At 51.4% G+C, this 21454-nt stretch overlaps 1 protein-coding gene across 7 annotated transcripts in view; it reads left to right on the top strand.

Annotated features, from left to right (window-relative positions):
• The window catches only part of RGS3 (regulator of G protein signaling 3), a gene marked incomplete at both ends in the record, with an annotated part of 136983 nt that overhangs the window by 29510 nt on the left and 86019 nt on the right, over positions 1-21454 (top strand). For 4 of the 7 annotated variants that reach the window (XM_080709628.1, XM_080709629.1, XM_080709631.1 and 1 more), the window contains 7 exons: positions 8416-8476; positions 9995-10085; positions 10839-10894; positions 17038-17119; positions 17899-18004; positions 18952-19303; positions 20121-20160. In XM_080709628.1, coding sequence (XP_080565754.1) covers positions 8416-8476; positions 9995-10085; positions 10839-10894; positions 17038-17119; positions 17899-18004; positions 18952-19303; positions 20121-20160 — 788 coding nt within the window. Of the gene's footprint in view, positions 1-8415; positions 8477-9994; positions 10086-10838; positions 10895-13549; positions 13604-17037; positions 17120-17898; positions 18005-18951; positions 19304-20120; positions 20161-21454 lie in introns of those variants that run through there. The other 3 variants (XM_080709632.1, XM_080709630.1, XM_080709635.1) reach the window with 1 other exon arrangement.

The raw sequence follows: 21454 nt of genomic DNA, 5'->3' as shown, positions 1-21454 counted from the left end.
GGGTCTGGGGATGGAACCCAGGGGCATTTGACCTCCGAGCAACACCCCCTGCCCTAGTTTTTATTCTTTATTTTGAAACTGGGTCTCACTGAGTTACAGACGGCCTCACTAAGTAGCTGAGGCTGTCCGCGAACCGCAATCCTCCAGTCTCAGCCTCCCGAATGCTGGGATTACAAGCCTGCGCCACCACGCCTGGCTCACTTTTCCCTTTTCTAATGGATTATTTTAGAGCAAATCTCAACTATCTCTTCATTATGCAGCATTATAGCTCATTGCTATACATCTCCAAATGATAGCTTTTAAAATCAACCATAGCCAGGCATGGTCGTGCACTCTTGTAATCCCAGTGCTTGGGAGGCAGAGACAGGAGGATCGCAGGTTCTCGGCTAGCCTCAGCTACTCAGTGAGGCACTCTGCAATGTTGTGAGACTCTGTTTCAAAATAAAGAATAAAAATAGGTCTGGGAGTGTAGCTTGGAGGGAGAATGCCCTGGGGTTCAATCCCCAGTATTGCAAAACAAAACAAACAAAAAACAACAAAAAATCATGATGGCGTGATCACATTCAGGAATAATAGTACTTTCCAGTAGCACTGGATACAGAACGAAGCTGCTTAAAAGTTCTGTTTGATGACGTGCTGAAAGCCAAATGGAAGTTTCTAGTCAATGATAGCATTTTCAGAACTTGTAGCCAGAGAGCAGTCTTGGAGAGAATTGTGATGGTATGTACCAAGTTTTTAAAAACCATATATGAGCTGGGCGTGGTGGCGCACACTTGTAATCCCTGTGCTTGGGAGGCTGAGACAAGAGGATCGCACAGGTTCGAAACTAGCCTTAGCAACTTAGTGAGACCCTGTTTCCATAAAAAAGGTCTGGGAGTATAGCCCTGAAGGTAGAAAGCCTCTGGGTTCCACCACCCCCAGTACCACCAAAAAAAAAAAAAAAAAAAAAAAACCCCACAAAAAACCAACCATATATAATTCAAGAATATAATCTTTTATACGAATAGTAGCTACATTTACGGAGGGTCTGCTTGCTATGTGTCCTGTGCCATCCTGGGCACGACAGGTGTCCCCTGTCCTTTAACCCATTTTACAAACAAAACCCCAGTGCCAAAGACAGTGGCCTAGTGTCAGAAAGCTCATGGCCCATAATGGGTACTTAACCTAGGGAAAAAACCTAATATAAAGCATGTACTAAATTTAAACCATCAAATTAAAAAACCAAGATTAAATTGTGGAACCTTAGCCGGGCATGCTGGTACATACCTGTAATTCCAGTACCTGGGAGGCTGATACAGGAGGATTGCAGGTTTGAGGCCAGCTTCAACAACTTAGCAAAACCCTCAGCAACTTAGTGAGAACTTGTTTCAAAATAAAAGATAGGCTGGGCATGGTGGCACACGCTTGTAATCCCAGCATTTGGGAGGCGGAGACAGGAGTATCACAGTTTGTGGACAGCCTCAACTACTAAGTGAGGCCCTTTGCAACTCAGTGAAGAACAAAAAACCAGGTGTGGTGGTGCACGCTTGTAATCCCAGCATTCAGGAGGCTGAGACCAGAGGATCGCGGTTCGCCGACAGCCTTGGTTGCTTAGTGAGGCCCTCTGCAACTTAGTGAGACCCTGTTTCAAAATAAAGAATAAAAAATAGGTCAAAGGGTATAGCTTGGAGATCAAATGCCCCTGGGTTCCATCCCCAGACCCACAAAAATAAAATAAAATAAAATAAAGAATAAAAAAAATAGGGCTGGGGGTTGTAGCTTGGAAGTAGAATGCCCCTGGGTTCCATCTCAGAGGTAGAGTGCTCCTGAGTTCAATCTTGCTACCAAAAATATTTTTATGTAACCCTGTAATGAAAATAATTTCAGTCTGAGGGGGAGGGAAGAGACAGACAGACAGACAGACAGGCAGGCAGAATTGAAGTTCTTTCTGCAGAAAAGAATGCATTTCATCTTGCAGTGGGTCTCTTCCACCCTCTGTTCAAAAGCAGCCCTAGCTCTGTTTTCCTATGTGCCCCGTGGAGTTGCCTCTGAGCTGTGGACTGGCTCTTCCCTCTGCCCGGAATGCTCTTTCTGTCATTCTCTCTGGCTCAGCTCCTTAGGCCTTCTGCAAGTATCTCAGCCCTAAACTACCTTTTGCCTCCCGAGCCTTCGAAATTGCTGCCTGTGTCATTCATCTGCCAGTCTCAGCCTGCCTGGTGACTGTATTGCTGTCTTGAGCTGCTCTGTGAATTCCTGCCTGTTTGTCTTGTTTCCTTAATACTGCGGCTCCTTGCCCGGTGCCTGCCAACCGTGGGCATGATGGATTCACCCATTTGTCAAGCCTTCGCTGAGTGTCCTGAGCCCGGAGCTCAGGCCTGGCAGTCAGACCTATCAAGGCTTGATTCCAGACATTCTGCACCTACTGGGATTTCAGACCTCTCCAGCTCTAGTTCTCAAGATTATAAGCTGACCAGTAGATTGCTGTATACTCAAGTTGCTTATAAAAAAGAAGTCTTCCATCCTCCAGAGGCTTTGCAAAAGCAGCCTTCAGAAATAGCTAATTGAAGAACACTCAGAGAGAGGTTCCTGCTTGTGGACATTAATTGTGACAATTTACTCTGCCTGAATGATCATGAAATCACTGGAGGCCCCTTAGCAGGAAGCAAAGCTCAAGGGAAGCTATTAACCATTTAGCATTCTCTAAGCACCAGGGAATAAAAATTCCACTTATTGAAGAGCCAAGGAGGGGCAGCCTTTATTACAGCTAATGCATCGGCCTGGACATTTAGGAAGTTTCAGCCATACCCTGCACCAGAGAAGTGTGTATAGCAAGGTGGTGTGGGCACCCACACATCAGCCAGGGTTCTCTTGAATGTTTCGACAAAGTGCAATCAGTAGGAGGATGCTCGCAAAGTCGAGTCAGCTTTGAGTGGCAGCTCAGATGTGTCTGCCACTTACGATGGTCGCTCAGCCGCCTCTCTTGGCGCTGCCCTGGCCACTTCCAGAGGGGCAGGAGTACATGTTTCTGGAGGTGAGCTGGGGGAGGTGGACGTGGAAAGGCTGCTTTGCTGGGGTGACCGCAGTGTCCTCCTGGAGTGGATTATTAATATGGCTTTGTATGATGGGAGGGGCAAGGAAGAGGGGGAGTGATGGAGCCGTAGCTGGAGGAGTGGCAGAGTGAGCACAGCGGGCAAGGCCCAGTAGGAGGCAGAAGCCTCGCCCCATGGCCGTGGTTCAGAGCATGGCTTGGCAACAGGTGGACCGGGCCCCTCAAGCATCCTGTGCCCCCACCCAACACTTGGCTTGGCTGCCTGTGAGGAGCTACTTTTATTTTGCTTAGGACTGTTGAGTGATGAGCTGCCACCCTTTCCGGAGGATCCAAACAGTATGTATTTATAGAGATCTTCTAGGTCTCTGGTCTCTGACTGAGACTGAGCCTGGAGAGCGTTCTCCGGGCTCCCATCCCCAGACCCCACTTTGGACCCTCTGAGTTTGGGTCCCAGGTGCAAGATCCCAGATCTCCTGATCCTGCTGGTCAGCATGACTGCATGGCTCCCTGGCTCAGGCTCCTGTAGACCGGGCCCTGGGAGGCATGTCTGCAGGCTCCCTGTCCAGGCGGTCCACCCCATCTTTGCCTTTGGTATTTGCCCCACAGGACAGGCTAGATTCCTCATCTATGTGGGCAGTTCAGATGTTGAATTTATGGTATTTCTTGATTAATAGTTATTAAAATAATCTATCAAGGAGTCTGAGTTGGGAGATACAGTTAGAAGAACAGGAAGAACAAAACAAAACAAAAGAAAACCCACAAAAGACTCCAGTGTTAAGATGGACAGGATGAGGTACAATAGAAGTACTTAAAATACATTTATATCACATTTTTTTTCCCTGATTGCAAAAATAGTGCTTGTTTCCTGTGAAATTTTGGAAACGGCGAACACTCAAAGAAGAAAACAAAAATCTCTAATAAGCGCCCTTACCAGACACAAACATTGCCGGTATTTGGGGTGTCTGTTTCTCATTAACCTGAGCTTTAAAAGCTTCCTTTCTCCAACCATGGCAAGGTGTTTTGCATTTCATTCATATTAATCCACAACGTCATTACTGGAAGCTGTCAAGAAGGAATCAGTCCCTGCTTGTTGGACGCTGAGGCTCCATGGTGGACATTCTTCAGAACATTCAGATTCTTCTTAACCAAGAGCCCAGACTGAGCTCAGCCCCTCTCCATAGCCTGACATTTCCCTGAGGCCTGGCCCTGGCTTGAGCCTCCATGCCCCACTGGCAACCAGGTCAGAGGGTCACAGTGACTTTTGTGTGTTGGGTATGTTTGGGCCTTAGTCTGAGAGCTGCTCAGGGCCTGAGACTAATCTCCTCCTCCTCCTCCTCCTCCTCCTCCTCCTCCTCCTCCTCCTCCTCCTCCTCCTCCCCCTCCTCCCTTCCTTTTTGCAGTACTGAGGATTGAACCCAGGGGAGTTCTACCTTCAAGCTACACATCCCAGCCCTATTTTTTTTTTTTTTTTTGTGGTACTGGAGTTCCTGGAAGCCCTTCTACCTCCAGGCTACACTCCCAGACCTATTTTATACTTTTTTATTTATTTATTTATTTATTTATTTATTTTTTTTTTTATTTTATTGGTGCACTGTATTCATACATCATAGTGGGATACAAACTTTTGTAGACATACATGCACACATCGCCCAGTCAGCCCCCACCCGATCCCCACCCCATTCCCTCCCCATCCCTCCTTCCCATGCTTGGCTTAGTGGTTGACATCTAGTATTATAGCAATTTATCCAAAATTAAAAATGATAATCTCACATAACAGTTTCATTTGTCTGATGCCAAGCTTTTGATGATTTAAAGATAACATTTCAATATTACTTTTTGCTTTCTTTCTTACCAGAGCATATTTTTTTCTGTTTTTTTGGGTGAAACTATCATATATTTATATATTCATTTTTCAGAAAAAAATCTATCCTAATATGGAATATGAATTCTAGATACCCAAAACGATCTTGAAAAGGAACAAAGCTAGCAGATATATATTTTCTGATTTCAAACCATATAAAGCTACAATAATTGAAACAGTGTAGTACTGTTCTAAAGGCAGATATATAAACCATTGGAGTTAAATACAAGCCTAGAGCTAAATTCTTCCCTATATTGTCAAGTTATTTTTGACAAGGTTTCCACGAACATTTGGTGGTGGAAATAATAATCTTTTAACTAAATATTGTTGAAAAATAATAATTACATGGAAAAGAATAAAATTGGACCCTTACCTAATCCCATATACAAGTATTAACTCAAAATAGATAAAAGACCTAAATATAAATCTTAAGACTATAAACTTTTAGAAGAAAATCTGGGTCATAAAACCTCACAACATTGAAATTGGCAGTGATTTCTTGGATATGATTTCAATGGCACAGGAAACAGAAGAATATACAAACTCCCTAAAAAATAAAAAAAAATATTGTATATCCAAAGACAATGTAAACAGAGTTAAAAGTTACTAATAGAATTGGATAAAATATTTCCAAATGCTATATCTGAAGGTATATTAATATTCTAACTAGAAATCCTAAAAATTAACAACAATAAAGGCAAACAATACAATTTAGAGATAGGTAAAAGACTAACATAAATAATGAATCTCCACAGATAACCAATCTTAGTTGTCTGTTGGATGGAAAATCTTGTTTCTCTGGTTCTGGTGAGTGTTACCTATTTCTTCTTTGTAGTTAATCTCTTTGAGTATTTTCTCTAGCGCTGGTTTTGAAGACATAAATTCCTTCAGTTTCTGTTTTTCATGGAAGCTTCTTATTTCTCCATCTAATTTGATAGAAAGTTTTGCTGGATAGGAAATTTTTGGCTGGAAGTTGTTTTCTTTCAGAGTTTGGAATATGTTACTCCAAGCCCTTCTGGCTCTCATGACTTGGTTTGGGAAGTCTGGAGTGATTCTAATTGGTTTGCCTCTGAATGTCACTTGGCCCTTTGTTTTTGTTGCCTTTAAGATTCTCTGCTTGGCTTCCACATTGGTCATTTTGACAATTATGTGGCGTGGGGATCCTCTTCTCTGATCCTGTCTAAAGGGAGTTCTATAAGTTTCCTGGACCTGTGTATCAACCTCTTGCTTTACGTTTGGAAAATTTTCTGCTATTACTTCCTTGAAGAGATTGTTGATCCCTTTGGTGTCACTTTCTTTTCCCTCCTCTATTCCAATTATTCTTAGGTTAGCTCTCTTAAGATGGGCCCATATTTCTTCAATGTCAGATTCCTGCTGTCGGATATTTTTTCCGAGATTAGAAACCATGCGTTCATTTTTGGATTGCTCATCTTCTAAGAGCGAGATTCTGTTCTCCATGTGGTCTAATCGGTTGTTTGTGCTTTGAATTGAGGCCTTTACTTCATTAATTGCATCCTTTATCTCTTTTTGGCTCTCTCTGAGTTCTTTTCGAAGCACCTCTATTATTTCTACAGTTATTTTCCTGATTTGATCTTCTAGAAATCTCTGATTTTCTGTTTTATCAGGTTCTGATGTTGTGGGGTTGTGGGCGGCATTCATTGCTCCAGTATTATTCCTCTTTCCCATGATTTCGGATGTTTGTGCCTTCTCTGGGTTCTTCCCTTGGGTCACTATAACTTCACTTAAGGTGTTCTGGATCTCGAGTCAGTAGTATCTCAGACCTCACTACTCCTTTACTGGGTTTTATCACAGAGTCTCTGACCCAGGGAGTCAATAGAGGCTGCTTTAAACTATGGGGGGTGCCAGGTTGCACGTTCTCCTATGGTGTGGTATCTCTGCCACCACCACTCCCTCACTGGGTACAGTGAGTACCTCAGTGAGGTACAGTACTGGGATTTCTCCTCTGTGGCCCACAATTTGACTCACTGTTCTTGAGTACGCAGATGTAGCTGTGCTGGATTCGGCGAATTCACTGCTGCTTCCGCCGCCGGTGGCAAAATGGCGCCGCGGCCACGCCCTCGGCCATGAGGCTGGCGTATTTTTTCTTCTCTGGTTTTTATTTCCACTCTGAATCCCTGCAGCGTGGGCTGAGCTCAGCCACTGGGAGCTTTAAATCCTCTCTGCACCGAAAGATCCCGCCTGGCTGTTCCGCAGCGGCTCACCTCCGCTTGCTGTAGCCGTCCGATGAGTTCGCCGCTGCCGCCGGCAGTATGGCGCTGCTGCCGCGTCCTCGGGCGCGTGTGTCTCCTCTGTGGCCCTGAGCTCTGTTCTCAGTCAGCTTTCTCTCTGGAGCCTGGTGGTTTTTTTGTTTTTCTGTTGATGGTGTTTTCTGGCTATGAAAGGCGCTGGTTTTGTGGTAATGGAAATTGGTTGTTAGCAGGGCTCTTAAGCCCCGCTTTTCTCGGTCGCCATCTTCCCGGAAGTCCTACTTTTTTATTTAGAAACAGGGTCTCTTAAGCCAGCGAGGCTGGCTCTGAACCAGCGCGATCCTCCTGTCTCCGCCTCCCAAGCACGGGGATTACAAGCGTGCGCCTCCACGCCTGGGTCCAGCCCTATTTTCTGTTCTTTATTTTGAAACAGGGTCTCACTGAGTTGCAAAGTACCTCACTAAGTAGCTGAGGCTGGTCACAAAGCGTGATCCTCCTGTCTCAGCCTCTGCAATGCTGGGATTACAAGTGTGTACAACCACGCCTGGCTTGCAATGTTCTTTTTAAAATCATTTTATGATTTATATTTTTTGGTACTGGGGATTGAACCAGGAGGCACTCTATCTCTGAGCTATACCCATGGCCCTATTTTTCTTTTATTTTGAAACAGAATCTCGTTCAGTTACAGTGTACTGCTGGCCTCAAACTTGTGATCCTTCTGTCTCTGCCTCCCAAGTACTAGGATTACAGGCATCTACCACCAGGCCTACATTTTTTTTTTTTTTTTTTTTTGGTACTGTGAATTGAGCCCAGGGATATTATACCTCCTAGCTATACCCCAAGCCCTTTTTATTTTTTTGTTTTGAAACAGGGTCTTGCTAAGTTGCTGAGGTTGGCCTTCAACCTATGATCCTGTTGTATCAGCCTCCTCAGTCCTGGGATTAGAGGCCTGCCCCACCATGGCGGGTGAGACAAATGTTCTTGAGCAGAGCTCCCGGAACTTTCCTCTCGACTGACCACCCCTAGTCAGGACCAGCTCCCCCACCTGCCCAGCTCAAACAGTTAAACCCCCAAGAGGTAGCTCAGAGCTTCTGTGGTTGGTAGAGCAAGCGCTGGGCCAAGGCCTAGGATGCTTGAGTTCTCCGGATCTGAAGGCTTACTGGTCCTGTGACCTCGGGGAGGGAACAGACTTTGGGCTTGTGCCCTCACAAGCCCCAAATGCAGGCCCAGTGTACAGGGCAACTTGGTGGCATACTTAGTAGTGAACTCACAGGTTCATCCCGACGAAGGGCGCTGACTTGGCCTCTGCTGTTCTCCAGGCACCGGGCACTTGTCGGCTGCATGAGCTTCGGGGTGAAGTCCCTCCTGACTCCAGACAAGGTGGGTCTCGGGGCACCTTCCAGCACACCATCTCGCACAGGCCTGGACTGGCATAGGCAGGCTTTCTCTGGAAGTCCCTGGGTGGATCTGCTATCTGTGACATGGTGCCCCTAAGACAGGCTCCAGGGGCCCGAATGACAGCACTGTTTGTCACCTGCCTAGCTGAGGGTTTGGGCCCCCTGCTTGGGTTGTCTCCTAGGAAGCTGAGTCCGGTGTCTGCCGAGGACACTGCAGGTCCCAGGTGGTCAGGTGCTTCTGGTGGCCCACTGCAGGCGTCCTCTTGATGTGCCTGCTGGGCCTGATACTTCTGGGCCCAGCCGGTGCCTCGGGGTAGATGGAGAAGCAAGTCCTCTGTGGAGTTTCCTTTGGCTGGGTGAGGACATGGGATGTGGAGCCCCTGCCTCTGGGTCACCAGCCCGTATCCATCTCTATTTGGCCTTGTCCCCCACCCCAGAACTGAAGGTGTCACACAAGTGAGGAATGGATCCCTTTTGTACATCCTGGAAATGTCCCGCTGGCCTGGTGCATGGCCCTGCTCCATTCCTGTCCTGGAAGTGAAGTCTAGTGGAGGATGGGGATGGCAGAAGACGCATTCCCTTTGTCTAGGTCCCGTGATTCTTTTGACCGCAGCCTCAGCTTCCTTCTGCTTGGGAAAAGATGTTCCCCACTGAGACTGTGCAGGGACCTCGGGATGCCTATTTTGTGTGTGTGTGTGGTACTGGGGATGAAACCCAGGGGCATTGTGCCACTGAGTTACACCCCAAACCCTATTTTTTAGTCTTTTTTTTTTTTTTTTTTGGTGGTACTCGGGGTGGAACCCAGGGGCTTTCTACCTCTGGGCTATACTCCCAGACCTATTTTATATTTTATTTGGAAACAGGGTCTCACTAAGTTGCTGAGAGTCTCAGTAAGTAGCTGAGGCTAGCTTTGAACCCGTGCAACCCTCCTGTTTCAACCCCCCAAGCGCAGTGATTACAAGCATGTGCCACCACGCCCGGCTTAGTCTTTTTATTTTTGAAACAGGGTCTCACCGAGTTGTGAAGGGCCTCGCTAAGTATCTGAGGCTGCCCGTGAACCACAATCCATTGGTCTCAGCCTCCCGAATGCTGGGATTACAAGTGTGTGCCACCATGCCCGGCAGGATGCCTATTTTTGACCTCTCCATTCCTCTTTCATTATTTCCCTTTTGATCTGGCAGTGAACGTTGATTTGGCTCCTCTTGTATACTAGGCTCAGTGCTAGGCATGTCAAAGAGCCTGTGGTGTACAATCTAGAGGCAGGTACAGGATGGGGGTCAGGCAAGTCCACAGTCATACCCCATGGGCAAGAGGCTGTGAGAATTCAGCAGCGGGGAGGACCAGTCCTTCCTGGAGCCTTAGGGAAGGCTTCCTGGAGGAGCAGGTGGCAGCCTTGGGGCGGGGCTAGAGTGTCTGTCTCTCTCTGAGGGACGTGTCCAGCTGTCTGACCTGTGCCTTCTGCCTCCTTTGTCCAAGCATGTCCTTCCTACTCTCATGACAGGAGATCAGCGGCTGGTACTACCTCCTGGGGGAGGCTCTCGGCCGGACCAAGCACCTGAAGGTGGCCAGGCGGCGGCTGCGGCCCCTGAGAGGTGCGTACCCAGCCCTCAGTCTTCCTCTCTCCCTCCTTCCCTCCCAGTGTTTCCGGGCACCTGCCACCCCGGCAGCTTCTGGGATTCCTGCTGGAATGCAGACTACGGGCTCCTCTTTCCCATGACACCTTCATTTATCTGGTTGGACTTTTTTTTTTTTTTTTTTTTTTTTTTTTGGTGGTACTGGGGTTCCTGGAAGCCCTTCTACCTCTGGGCTACACTCCCAGACCTATTTTATATTTCTATTTGGAAACAGGGTCTCTTAAGCCAGCAAGGCTGGCTTCGAACCTGAGCGATCCTCCCGTCTCTGCCTCCCAAGCGCGGGGATTACAAGCGTGCGCCACCACGCCCGACTATCTGGTTGGACTTTTCTTGGAGAGGGTCATGGACTCCATCCCACCTGGCTCACGGAGGAGGTGCTTCCTGAATGGCCTTCCCAGGAGCCATTCCTCAAGGAGCCTTGTTGACCTTGGGGCGCCTTGGTCCGCCTCTTCAAGCAGGATGTCAAGGTCCTGTCATGAGCCCCTGGGGCACACACCTTGGACTCCAAGTCCCTTTTAGTTCTGTCCTGACCACATGTAGCCCTGGCCCCTGAGCGCATGTCTGGCCCCAGCCGTGATCCTCTCCATGTCCTGGAGGCCAGGAATGGGCTGCTGGCCAGGACTGTTGAGCAGCCTGGTCCTCCAGGTGGTCTGCAGAAAGGGGCCTCCGATACCAGTAGAAACCTTCTGACCCTGCTTTGTCACCTTCCAGACCCACTGCTGAGCATACCGGGAGGCGGAGACACTGAGAATGGGGAGAACCTCCAGGTAGGTGGGGACAGGACTGGGCAGGGTGGTGTCATAGGAACATCGCTCTAGGGGTCCTCACCTGCTCCTTGTCAGTCCCTTGGCCCGGGAGGCCCCCAAAGAGGATAGCATTTGGTATTTGAAACTCAGCAAGTCGTGCGTTCTTGACTTCCTAAGATATCATGGTAAATGGATACCTTTTTCAGGCTGTTCATAGTCACACGGGGGTGCAAGAGTGCCAGGCCCCCACCCCGGGAAATGAGGGCATCTGGATCATACTGACTTTTTAGAAGCTGAGGCCTCCCTGCCCAGAGGCCCCCAGGCCCTCGGCTTCCCCTGGTACTGTGGCTGAGTCAGCCTCTCAGGGTTGGGTCGGCTGAGGCCAGGGAACAGCCAGGGTCCAGAACCTGAGGCTGCTGGTTTTTATTCTTGTCACTCTTCCTTCACGAGCTTGGAGTGCAACTTTCACGGGGGGTTGGAGAGAATTCTCTCAAATTTCTTCCGTCAGCCGGGCATAGTGGAGCCCTCTTATAAACCCAGTACTTGGGAGGCTGAAACAGGAGGATCACAGGTTTGAAGACAGGCTCGGCAAATCGTGAGATTCTCATCAACCTAGAGAGACCCTGTTTCCAAATAAGAAATAAAATTGGGCTGGGGTGTAGGTCGGTGGTAAACTGCTTCTGAGTTCACACACACACACACACACACACACACACACACACACACACACACACACCCTTACCCTTCAGTCTCTCTGCAGAGCATGATCCACTGGGAGAAGGGAAAATAAACTCCCAGCAATTCATTAGCATCTCAGGTACTGTTCTGGTCTAACCTCACCACCACCTCTAAAGTATTGTTCCTGTCCCATCTTCTAGGTGAGGGGGGCACAGGTTCAGAGATGTGAGGTCACTACAGCCAGCGAGAGGCAGAGGTGGGCTCTGAGGGAACCCTGGCTGCCCAGTACAGCACACGCTGCCTCCATCATGTGCCAATGGGAACTGACCTGGGCAACACTGACCGTTGACACAGGCCATATCATCTTACCTGGAGGTGCCTCGGCATCTCTGAGACTCTTCTGCTGCATTGACTCAGTGCCTTCTCCCAATCACGAGGCGCACCTGTGCGGGCCAGGCCCAGGGTCAGGTGCGGGATGGAGCCATGAGCCGGGTACAAGGTTTGGTTTGCCTTGGCAGAGCCCAGCCTCGAGCTGCGCGTCCCAGCATGGTGGCTACTTGCTGCCCGTGGCTATAAACACTTGAGTGTGGCTATCGGCACAGAGGAACAGAATGGCAATTTTTATTCCATTTTTAAGTAACTTCAATTTACACTGTGCATGTGTCTAGTTGCCACCATAGTGCATTAGAGTAACTTGTCAGCTCTGTTTTCTGTGATTTCATTTGGGATTTATAAGCATCGTCTGGCGTTTTGGGCTAGCTGCAAAGACCTTCCCTCCTCTCTCTGGGCTTGCTAAGCACAGGAAAGAAGGTCGCCAGGGAGCTGCCCTGGTAATTCATGTGAATTACATGGACATCGGCCTTGCAGGATTCTCCATGGGTCAGGAAAGTCCTGCTTTGGGCTGGCTTCTGCACACAAGCCTGGGCCCCTGGAACATTCTTCAGAGGTGCATTGGCTTTCTCTGGCTTGTGCACTGAGGGGTGTCAGCAGAGAGGGCATGACTGCCAGATGCTTCATCTCCGAAGGTCACCTGTTGAACTCTTGCATTGAGCAGGCAGGGAGATGGAGGTCCCCAAAACCTACAACCTGGGTCACCTGCCCACAGTCACACGGTAACTGAGCCAGAACAGCCTCTGTAATAAGGTTATTAGTGAAAATTAGGCATTCACAAGCAGGTGGGCGGGCTTCCCCAGGAGCTCCCAGGTGGGCAGGTGGGGCTGGGTGCATAGGCGGCCCTGCTCTATAGGATGCAAGGTGGGAGAAGGACCCAGGTTAGCCCTGCCTGAGCCTCCCCAGGCCTGTTTCTTCCTTGGTACGATGAGGAGGGTGGATTGTCCAGCGATTTGGAAACCCTTTCAACATTGACTTTTGGTTCCTATATCATCAGACTCTTGATGCAGCCCACTTAGGTGAACAAGGATTTTAAACAGCTCCTGAGTGGCAAGTGGCCCTCAGCCTATAGATGCTCTTGTTCCCCGTCTTTAAATGGGATGTCCACAGGTATAGCCCCCCAAGATGTCCTTAGATTCTCTAGGCAGGGTTACTCCCTGGATCTGCTCCTGGGGACCTGGGATTGGAGGGGAGAGTGGAAGGGGGAGGCGGGCGTATTTTCTGCCTGGGTTCTTCTTAGGCAGGGCAGCAGGGGTGTTTGTGAGAACATTGGAATCACAAAGTGGCCCATGGCGGAGAATGCAGCCAGAACAAAGGCGCCCTCTCCCCGCCAGGCCTGGGGAATACTAACGAGTTGACAGGAATTTTAATATAAAACTCTCCCTCTTCCTTGTCATTCTGAGGTTTCAGGAAGCCTTCGGGCTTATCTGCAGAGGCACACAGCGCAGACAGGGCTTGGGGAGGTGAGAGGTGATTTCCTGCCATTCTTCGGCGGGGCGGCTTCCCAGGGCGGTCATGCCAGGCTGACGGGCGGGCGCAGTGCGGGCTCCCGCTGCTGGGGGAAAGCTGGGTTTTCATGGGGCGGCAGCAGAGGCAGGACCCGCAGCCATGAACCGCTTCAATGGGCTTTGCAAGGTGTGCTCAGAGCGCCGCTACCGCCAGGTGGGTGCTTGGTCCCTAGGGAGGGCCTGGGGGGATTGGGGGACCTGGGGTGGGGGTTCACTCAAATGAGACCTCTTTCCACAGGCCTTGTTTGCCTTCTCTGGATGCCTGCAAGCACATTTTGGCCTGGGGGTGGGGCGGTGAGGCAGAAGTTGGACACAAGGCCCAGCCTGTTACCCTCTGTTCTGCGTTAGGTGCAGATGAGGCCTTGCCCTGTGCAGGGCCTAACCCCTGGCTGGGCGGTCTCCAGCTGATTTTCTGTTCTTTTTATCCAGGTAGGGGGTGTGGGTTAAAAGCCGCATCTCAAGTTTGAGCTGGCGAATGGGGAGGGGTTGGCTTTTGTGTTTTTGCTACTTTTCCCCACTTCTGAGGGATGGCAATGCCGTTCTGCCTTTTAAGTATGTGCTTATACGTGAGAGAGGATGTTTCCGTGTATGCATACACACGCATGATTCCCACCCTCACTCCCTGACACCTTGGGTCAGGTGGCTCAGGGCTCCTGTGGCTCCGGAGGTTGGGGAACCGTGACCCCCCACCCCCAGCCTTTTCTGGAACTGTGCTGAGGCTAAAAGAGGAATGTAGTCAGGGAAGGTGGAAGCAGGAGGTGTCCAGGGTTTGGTAATGCCCAAGTTGGAAGGGAGCACAGAAACTGTTTTGATATAAAAAACTTTAGTTAAGTCCCCCTGCTTGGTTTAATGATGAGACTGGAATCTGGGTCCTGATTCCTCTGGTGTGTGGCATGTGGGTCCCGGGGAGATGCTCGGAGGGGCCCCCTGTTCCCTCCCCAGCTCTCAGGTCCCATCCTGCCAGCCCCACTCCGTATTCCCTGCCCACCTGCAGCCAGGAAGAACAGCCCCTGTGACACCAGCATTCGGGTGGCAGGGTGTTGGCAGGGAGAGCACTGGCTGGGGTGTCACCAAGTCCCTGGTCTCCTTGAGAGTATGTGCCAGGACACTGGGGTGCCCTGGCAGTCAGTGTGGGCTGGATGTGGGGCTCTGGGGGCTCAGAGTTCAACGTGGCTCCTGTGGTAGAAACCAGTGCAGAGTTGAGAGCAACAGGCTTTCTGTGGGACCTGGGCTCCAATCCAGCTCTGCCCCTTTTATCTGAGACCCTTGAACAAGTCACTTTACCCCTCTGGGACTCAATCTCCTTGTCCCTAAAATAGAGATCGTAACATCCAGACCCTAGGCTGGGGGCGGAGTTGGGGGGAGTCGTCAACAGACAATGTATGCGAAGAGCCTGGCTCAGTGTCTGCAGTGTCCTCGGGAGTGTTCAGTAAACGGTGGCAGATGGGATGGAAGTCCTGACATGATGGAGCATCAGAGAGCAGGCAGGGGAGCAGTGTGGTGCAGGCCTGGCTGAGACCCGGGAGCAGTGGCAGTTTCTGCCTGGACAGGACAGAGCAGGAAACACTCCCAGGAAGGACAGGTCTCCGAGTCGAGGCAGGACTGTCCCCTCCCCTGGGCCTGGGCTCACAAAGGGGGAATGTGGGGTGCACAGTCTCACTTCAGAGCTTAGTTTTCCTTCTCTGTAAAATGGGCGTGCTTAAACCACGTTTCCTGGTGCAACAGTGATGGATGGACAGGCTCTGCACCCCACTCTCAGTGCAGTCAGATGCACAGGTCACAATTCTGCTTCCTTCACCTGAGCCAGGATATGAGCCTGCCCTCTCACAGTGTTCCTTCCACTCATTCTGTGGCTCCGTGGGCTGGACCATTCCCTGGGGGGCTCTTCCTAGGTGGGTGTTCAGGAAGGCAGAGGAGCTCCTGTTCCCGCCTGGATGAAGGCCCCAGGCTGTGGGAGCTCATTTCTCCTCTCCAATCTCAGCTCCAGGCCCACCACCCAAAAGCTGTGTGCTCAGGGCCCAGGAGGCCGTAGCGCTGTGGAGGGTGGTAGGATGGGGAAATGCTGAAAAGGTTTGGGGTCCAGCTGCTGCGTGGGGTGCAGGGTGGGTTGCAAGTCCCCCAACGCTCCCGGCTGGTCCCTGGTGCTGAGCCTCCTGGCGCCTTCTCTGGCCTGGGCCTGGGCAGCAGTTAGCAGTCATTCCTTTCCTCTGGCTTCCTACGCTCACTCCTGGGTTTGTTTTTCTTTCTTTCTTTCCAGTTTTTCCCCCTCTTCCTGTCTTAGCTGTGTGTTTTCCCAGAATTCTTATGGGAGCAGGGTATTTTCCTGCCCCCTCCCCCTTCCCCTTGTCTGTCAGATTTCCTGTTTTACAAACTTGCTTTGAATCCAGGCCCAGGGCTGGTGGGAAGCAGAGCCTCAGGGGCCCCAGCAGCTTCCAAGGGCCTCGGTCCCCCTGGTCCCCCATCTGCTCCCTGCCTGGCACCAGGCCTTGGGTCAGCAGGCAGGTGAATGTGGGCACGACCCCTCAGAGAGGAGCTGGCAGGGTCCCAGGAACCCAACACCTTGGACCTTTTACAGGCTTGCTGAGATGGCTTCTTTCGACCTGCCAGGGTCACTTTCCCTGTCCCCTCAAGGGCCATCCTGAGCTCACCTCTGCTAGGGGCCTTCTTGAGACGCTACTGAAGCCTTTCCTGACCTGACTCCCTTAGTGGTGGAAACGAGCCCACGAGCCGCGCTGTACACGACGTCCTCCCCCTGGTGGGTGCTGCTGGGCTGCCGTCACTGACTCAGCCTTGGCCACGCACAAGGGTGTCCAGAACCACAGCGCGGAGGACAGTCTGTGGCACAGTCCTGTTCTGCTCTCTTGATTGTCACCCCCTGCTCTGCTTTGGAGAAATCCATGTACTCCCATGGCCCCGGGAGCCAAGGCCTCCTGCCCCTGTACTTCAGCAGAGCCCGGTGTGCAGTGGGAGCTCAGGAATGTTGTATTGGTTTGCAAAGAGCACCCAGAGAGCAGGGCTCTTTCAGGGGCCTTCTGGAAATAGGGGCTGGGGACCTGCCCTGCACACAGCCCTCAGGGAGCACAGCAAAGTCAGGGGCTGGGCAGGTGCAGCCTGGAGGCTTCTGTTCACTGACCTCCTGGCCAGGACTGTCCCAGGGGCTCCAACACTCTCCCTTGACCTTTGGTCTGAACGAGCATCTCCATTTCCCTCCCCTGTGCCTATGAGGACAGCCACCAGGTTGGCCAATGGCACGAGGCCTCTGGGAATGGAAGAAGGGCACGGCCACCTTGCAGGCAGAGGGGCCTGGCAAGGTGGCCGTGCGCTCCAGTAGACCCTGGGGTGGAGGGCCAGGATGCTGGTGCTGCTCTTTCCCAGCCTTCTGTCCATCCCAGGCTCTCCCTGCATTGGCCCAGGGCTCCCTCCTGAGCTCTCAGCTCCCTGCTTGGCCCACAACCCAGTGCCCAGGTGCCCAGGCCAGGACAGGGACAGTGAGGGGCCCACCAGCTCCTTCTTGGCTCTGGTTCCCCTGTGGAGGAGGTGGCTGTCCAGCCTCGGCTCCTGGAGTGACGGGGCAGGGCTGTGTCCTAGATCACCATCCCGAGGGGCAAAGACGGCTTTGGCTTCACCATCTGCTGTGACTCTCCGGTCCGAGTGCAGGCTGTGGATTCTGGTAAGTGAGCCCCTGGGGGTGGGGGTACCAGTCCTCCTTGCCTGCTCAGCCCCTGGGCTGTGCAGAGAGGATGGAACTGGATGGGGAACCCCCAACTGGAACGGAGTCCTGGGTTTTCAAAATGAAAAGAATAATATTTTTAAATGACCACAGATGAAACTGAAGTTTATGAAAATAGACCCACTCATTGCTTTTATCAAAATGAAAATAGGCCTTTATATTTTGATTCCCAGTCTTTTCGAATAGGAACAAAAGCTGGATTTTTGCAATGGCTGCACGGGAAAGGCAGTCATTTATGAACTCCATTTGGAATTAGTATCTTATCCTGTTGAAAGCCTGACTAGCACTTCAAAGTAGCCATTCTGTCCTGATTTTTCACAAGTGAAAGATTTCTCCTCATCATAAAGTATGCATTTTGTGGGCAGAAGCCAGGGCTTGGGGGTCAGGGCATCCCCCATGCCTGCATGGGGTTGGCATTCAGGAAGCGGGGTTGGGGGAATTAATGAAGTGCGTGCCAGTTGTGACAGGACCCAGTTCTCAGTGGGGTTGGAGCCTTGAGGAGGGGACAGCCCAAGAGCTGGCTCTGGGGAAGGGGAGGGCAAAGGGCACCTCTTCAAGGCCTGGAGAGACACCCAGTTCAGCCCCTCCTTCCCCAGCTGGAAAAACAGAAAAAGGGCAGCCCTTCCTTGTCTGAGTCACCCTGGAAGCAAAGGACTCTAGGTCTCGGGAAGGGGCGCTGGGCCATAGGGGCCCCTGAGTGGGTTTCTCTCTCCCTGCAGGAGGCCCGGCGGAGCGGGCAGGGCTGCAGCAGCTGGACACGGTGCTGCAGCTGAACGAGAGGCCGGTGGAGCACTGGAAATGTGTGGAGCTGGCACACGAGATCCGGTGACAAGGGCAGCGGGTGGCATATCTTCCCCACCCCGGTCCTGGGCTGGTCGCCCTGCCCTACTCCTGTCCCCTCTCCTCGCCCAGCTGTGAGCAATTCACTCCACTCCTCAGGGAATCCATTTCTTGTCTTGAAAATGGAAGGTTCAGACTCGGAGCAATTTTGAGTCCCAGAGCAACCAGCAGGGAAGAGGTTCTTCAATAGACCCTGTGGTTTGCGACAGAGCCCCAGGGGGTTGCTGCCACTTTAGCTAATTATTTCTGCAACCTAAGAGCTAAGCCCTTTGTTTAAGGGTGTGTAGATACTGCAAATGTTTCCATCCTCCAATGAAACAAATTTATTTAAAATCTTTGGGACCCAGCCCTGTGTGGTGGCACACACCTGTAATTTCAGTACTTGGGAGGTTGAGACAGGAGGATCATAGTTTCAAGGACAGCCTTAGCAAGTAGTGAGATTCTCAGCAACCTAGTGACACCGTGTTTTAAAACAAAAACAAAACAAAAAGATAGAATGCCCTTGGGTTCAGCCCTAAGTACTGCAAAAAAAAAAAAAAAAAAAAAAAAAAAAGAATGTCTGGGCCCTCTTAATTGTGACCCTCTCCAGGGTAAGACCCTAATGGTCCCATCCTGGTTTGCTTCTAGAATGACTAGTGAGGGCGGCCTCTAGGTGGTCTTCTCGTTTCTACTTGCTTATACTGCCCACCACAGGCCTCACAAGTATGGTGCTCTTTGCCATTGAACCCAGCCTTGGTTCACCCAGGCCATCGCTGATAGAGTTGACCCAGAGGCCCCCCTCACTGCCCCTGCCTAGAGTGGCCTCCTGCGTTCATCGGAGCTCCCTTGGGTGATCTCCCTCCTCTCCCCTCCTCTCTGCCCTGAAGGCTCCACCCTGGCTTTTTTAGGTCTCCCCCAGACTCAGTTTCTCTGTGTGCTCCCTCAATTTCCAGGAGCTGTCCTGGTGAGATCATCCTGCTTGTGTGGCGCATGGTCCCCCAGGTCAAGCCGGGGCCCGATGGCGGGGTCCTACGGAGGGCCTCCTGCAAGTCTGCGCACGACCTCCAGTCACCCCCCAACAAGAGGGAGAAGAACTGCACCCATGGTGCTCAGGCGCGGCCCGAGCAGCGCCACAGCTGCCACCTGGTGTGTGACAGCTCTGATGGGTTGCTGCTGGGTGGCTGGGAGCGCTACACTGAGATGACCAAGCGTGGGGGTCAGCACACCCTGCCTGCGCTGTCCCGCGCCACCGCCCCTGCCGATCCCAACTACATCATCCTGGCCCCGCTGAACCCTGGGAGCCAGGTATGCATGGCTGGCGTGGGGTAGGGGAAAAACTTTGGGTCTCCAAAGGAGGCTGGGAGGTCTCAAAGACTCGAAATTGAGGTGATGGGAGAGTCGATCAAGGAGACAGGACATGTGCTAGCGTCAGTCTCTGCAAGGCTGTCCTGGGGAGAGAGAATGGATGGGCCTGTGTAGCCTCAGGGCCCAGGGTACACGGGTTGCAAAATGTGCACTCAGAGAAGAAAGATCTTTCCACCACAGTGGAACTGGTTGACTTGGCAGGTGGCAAGCTCCCTGTTGTAGGAGGTACGAAAGCATGATTATGTGGTGGGATGACAGAGTAGTCCCCAAACCATTAGTTCTATGAGATAGTCCGGGAAGAAAGTTTTCCAAGGTCACACACCTTTGGGAAATACCTCAAACTCTTCCATTTTGGGAGATTCCCAATGTACGGTCACCTTTTTGGGATTCTGAGTGCATCCTACAGTAAATAAGGAACCCAGCTTCCTCCAGACTTTCTCTGCTGTGGCACCCTTTATGGTGTGGTTGTTAGGGTCCCACCATTTCAGCAATCTGTGGAACACACTTTGGAATGAGCTGCTGTGAGGGAAGTTGGGGTCTTACCACGGGGTTAGACTTTGTGACCCATAAAACCTTTTGACTCTCATGTCCTGGGCTCTGCATTCCTTCCAAGCCCCCTCCCTTAGCTGGCGAGCAGAACTGCAGTCCATGCCCTGAGATACTCCAGCTCCTGCTCCCCAGGCCCGGTGTCCCCCAGCCTGCTGGGCTGCCCTGCCCTGTTCTTCACTAAGCAGGTTCTCCTGTTTTTCCCTTGTAGCTGCTGCGGCCTGTATACCAGGAGGATACTATCCCTGAAGGTGAGTCACCCACCCGTGCTGTGCCCCATGGCAGAGGTCAGCCTCCTCCTCCAAGTTCAGAGCCCTTTCTGATGGAGTCAAGGGTACCCCACATGTTGACAGCAAACCAGTGTGTTTTTCCTTGAAGTTGGAATTGAAAAGAAAGAAAGGGGACCTAGCTAAGAGACCATATGTCCAGGAGTCAGGCATTCAATTGAGTATTATCCAGGCTTCCTGAGCAACCATATGTGTTAGGTGCTGTAGGCAGGAGTTGGGAGTCATGTTGTGCAGAGCTGCATGGAAGGGAGTCATGGTGTGCAGAGCTGGGAGGTCTCAGGTTGGAGTTCTAGCTGTGTGACTGTGAGCAAATCATGCTCCCTCCCTGAGCCTCAGTTTCTTCATCTAGAAAAGGGAGTCAATAGTTCCTACTCAGAAGGCTGCTGGGGAGATTAAATGAGGACATGATTGTGAGTGGCCTGTATGCTGCGAGATGTGACCCAGGGTGGAGTAGACAGATGTCTCCGCCCTCAGTTGGATTCTTCTCCTTTGGCCTTCAAATCCTGGCCAGGGATGGACGTTGGGCTCAAAACATCCTTTTTCCCAGGAAGCCTGAGATATGGGTCCTGATGCTGGAGCTGAGTGGTTATTCCTTTAAGTTCTCACGTGCTTGCCAGAGAATTGGCTTTTAATCCCAGCTGGCATCCAGGAGGCCGAGACCCACCTCGCGGGTGGCCCGTGATGCCCACCGTGGGCAGGCTTGAGTCCATTGCCTGGTGCCTCGATGCCCTTGACCTCTTCCCAGCTCTTGTAGCCTGCTTCCTTGCTATTCCCATAGTCAGTAGCATGAAGACAATTCTTTTTGTGATCTTCAGTGAGTGCTTGTGTCTTCTGGGGAGAAAGGGGCTTTCATCAGGCTCAGGGGCATGGATGGAAGGCACCCCCTTTCTCTCTACTCTGGGGCCTCGGTGCAGTTGGGCCTGGCCTGCTGGAAATGCAGCTGTGTTCCTTCTGGGGAGGGGCCTGATTGTGATTCAATAGTAAGTGTCTAAAAAACTTTTGTTTGGCCCATCAGGTTAGGAAGCGAAGATGTCTCTGTTAAATGACGACTTCCTTAGGGGCAGGGCTGGGCCTGGCATAATTCTTTGGGCCTGGTACCAGACTCAGGGCCTGGAAGACAGATGACACATTATAGGTTGTGGTTGAGTGACCCACTGAAGGAGAGTGGCCCTGGCTGCATCTGTGGGTTTGAGTCCTGGGCATGGAGTAAGGGACCTGGAGAGCCTTCTTCTGCTCTGGGGATATGACCTCAGCCTAG

Source organism: Muscardinus avellanarius (genome assembly GCF_963383645.1).
Source record: "Muscardinus avellanarius genome assembly, chromosome: 13".
Classification (NCBI taxonomy): Eukaryota; Metazoa; Chordata; class Mammalia; order Rodentia; family Gliridae; genus Muscardinus; species Muscardinus avellanarius.
Note: the sequence above shows the minus strand (reverse complement) of the source record. Positions and strands in the feature narration are given on the sequence as shown.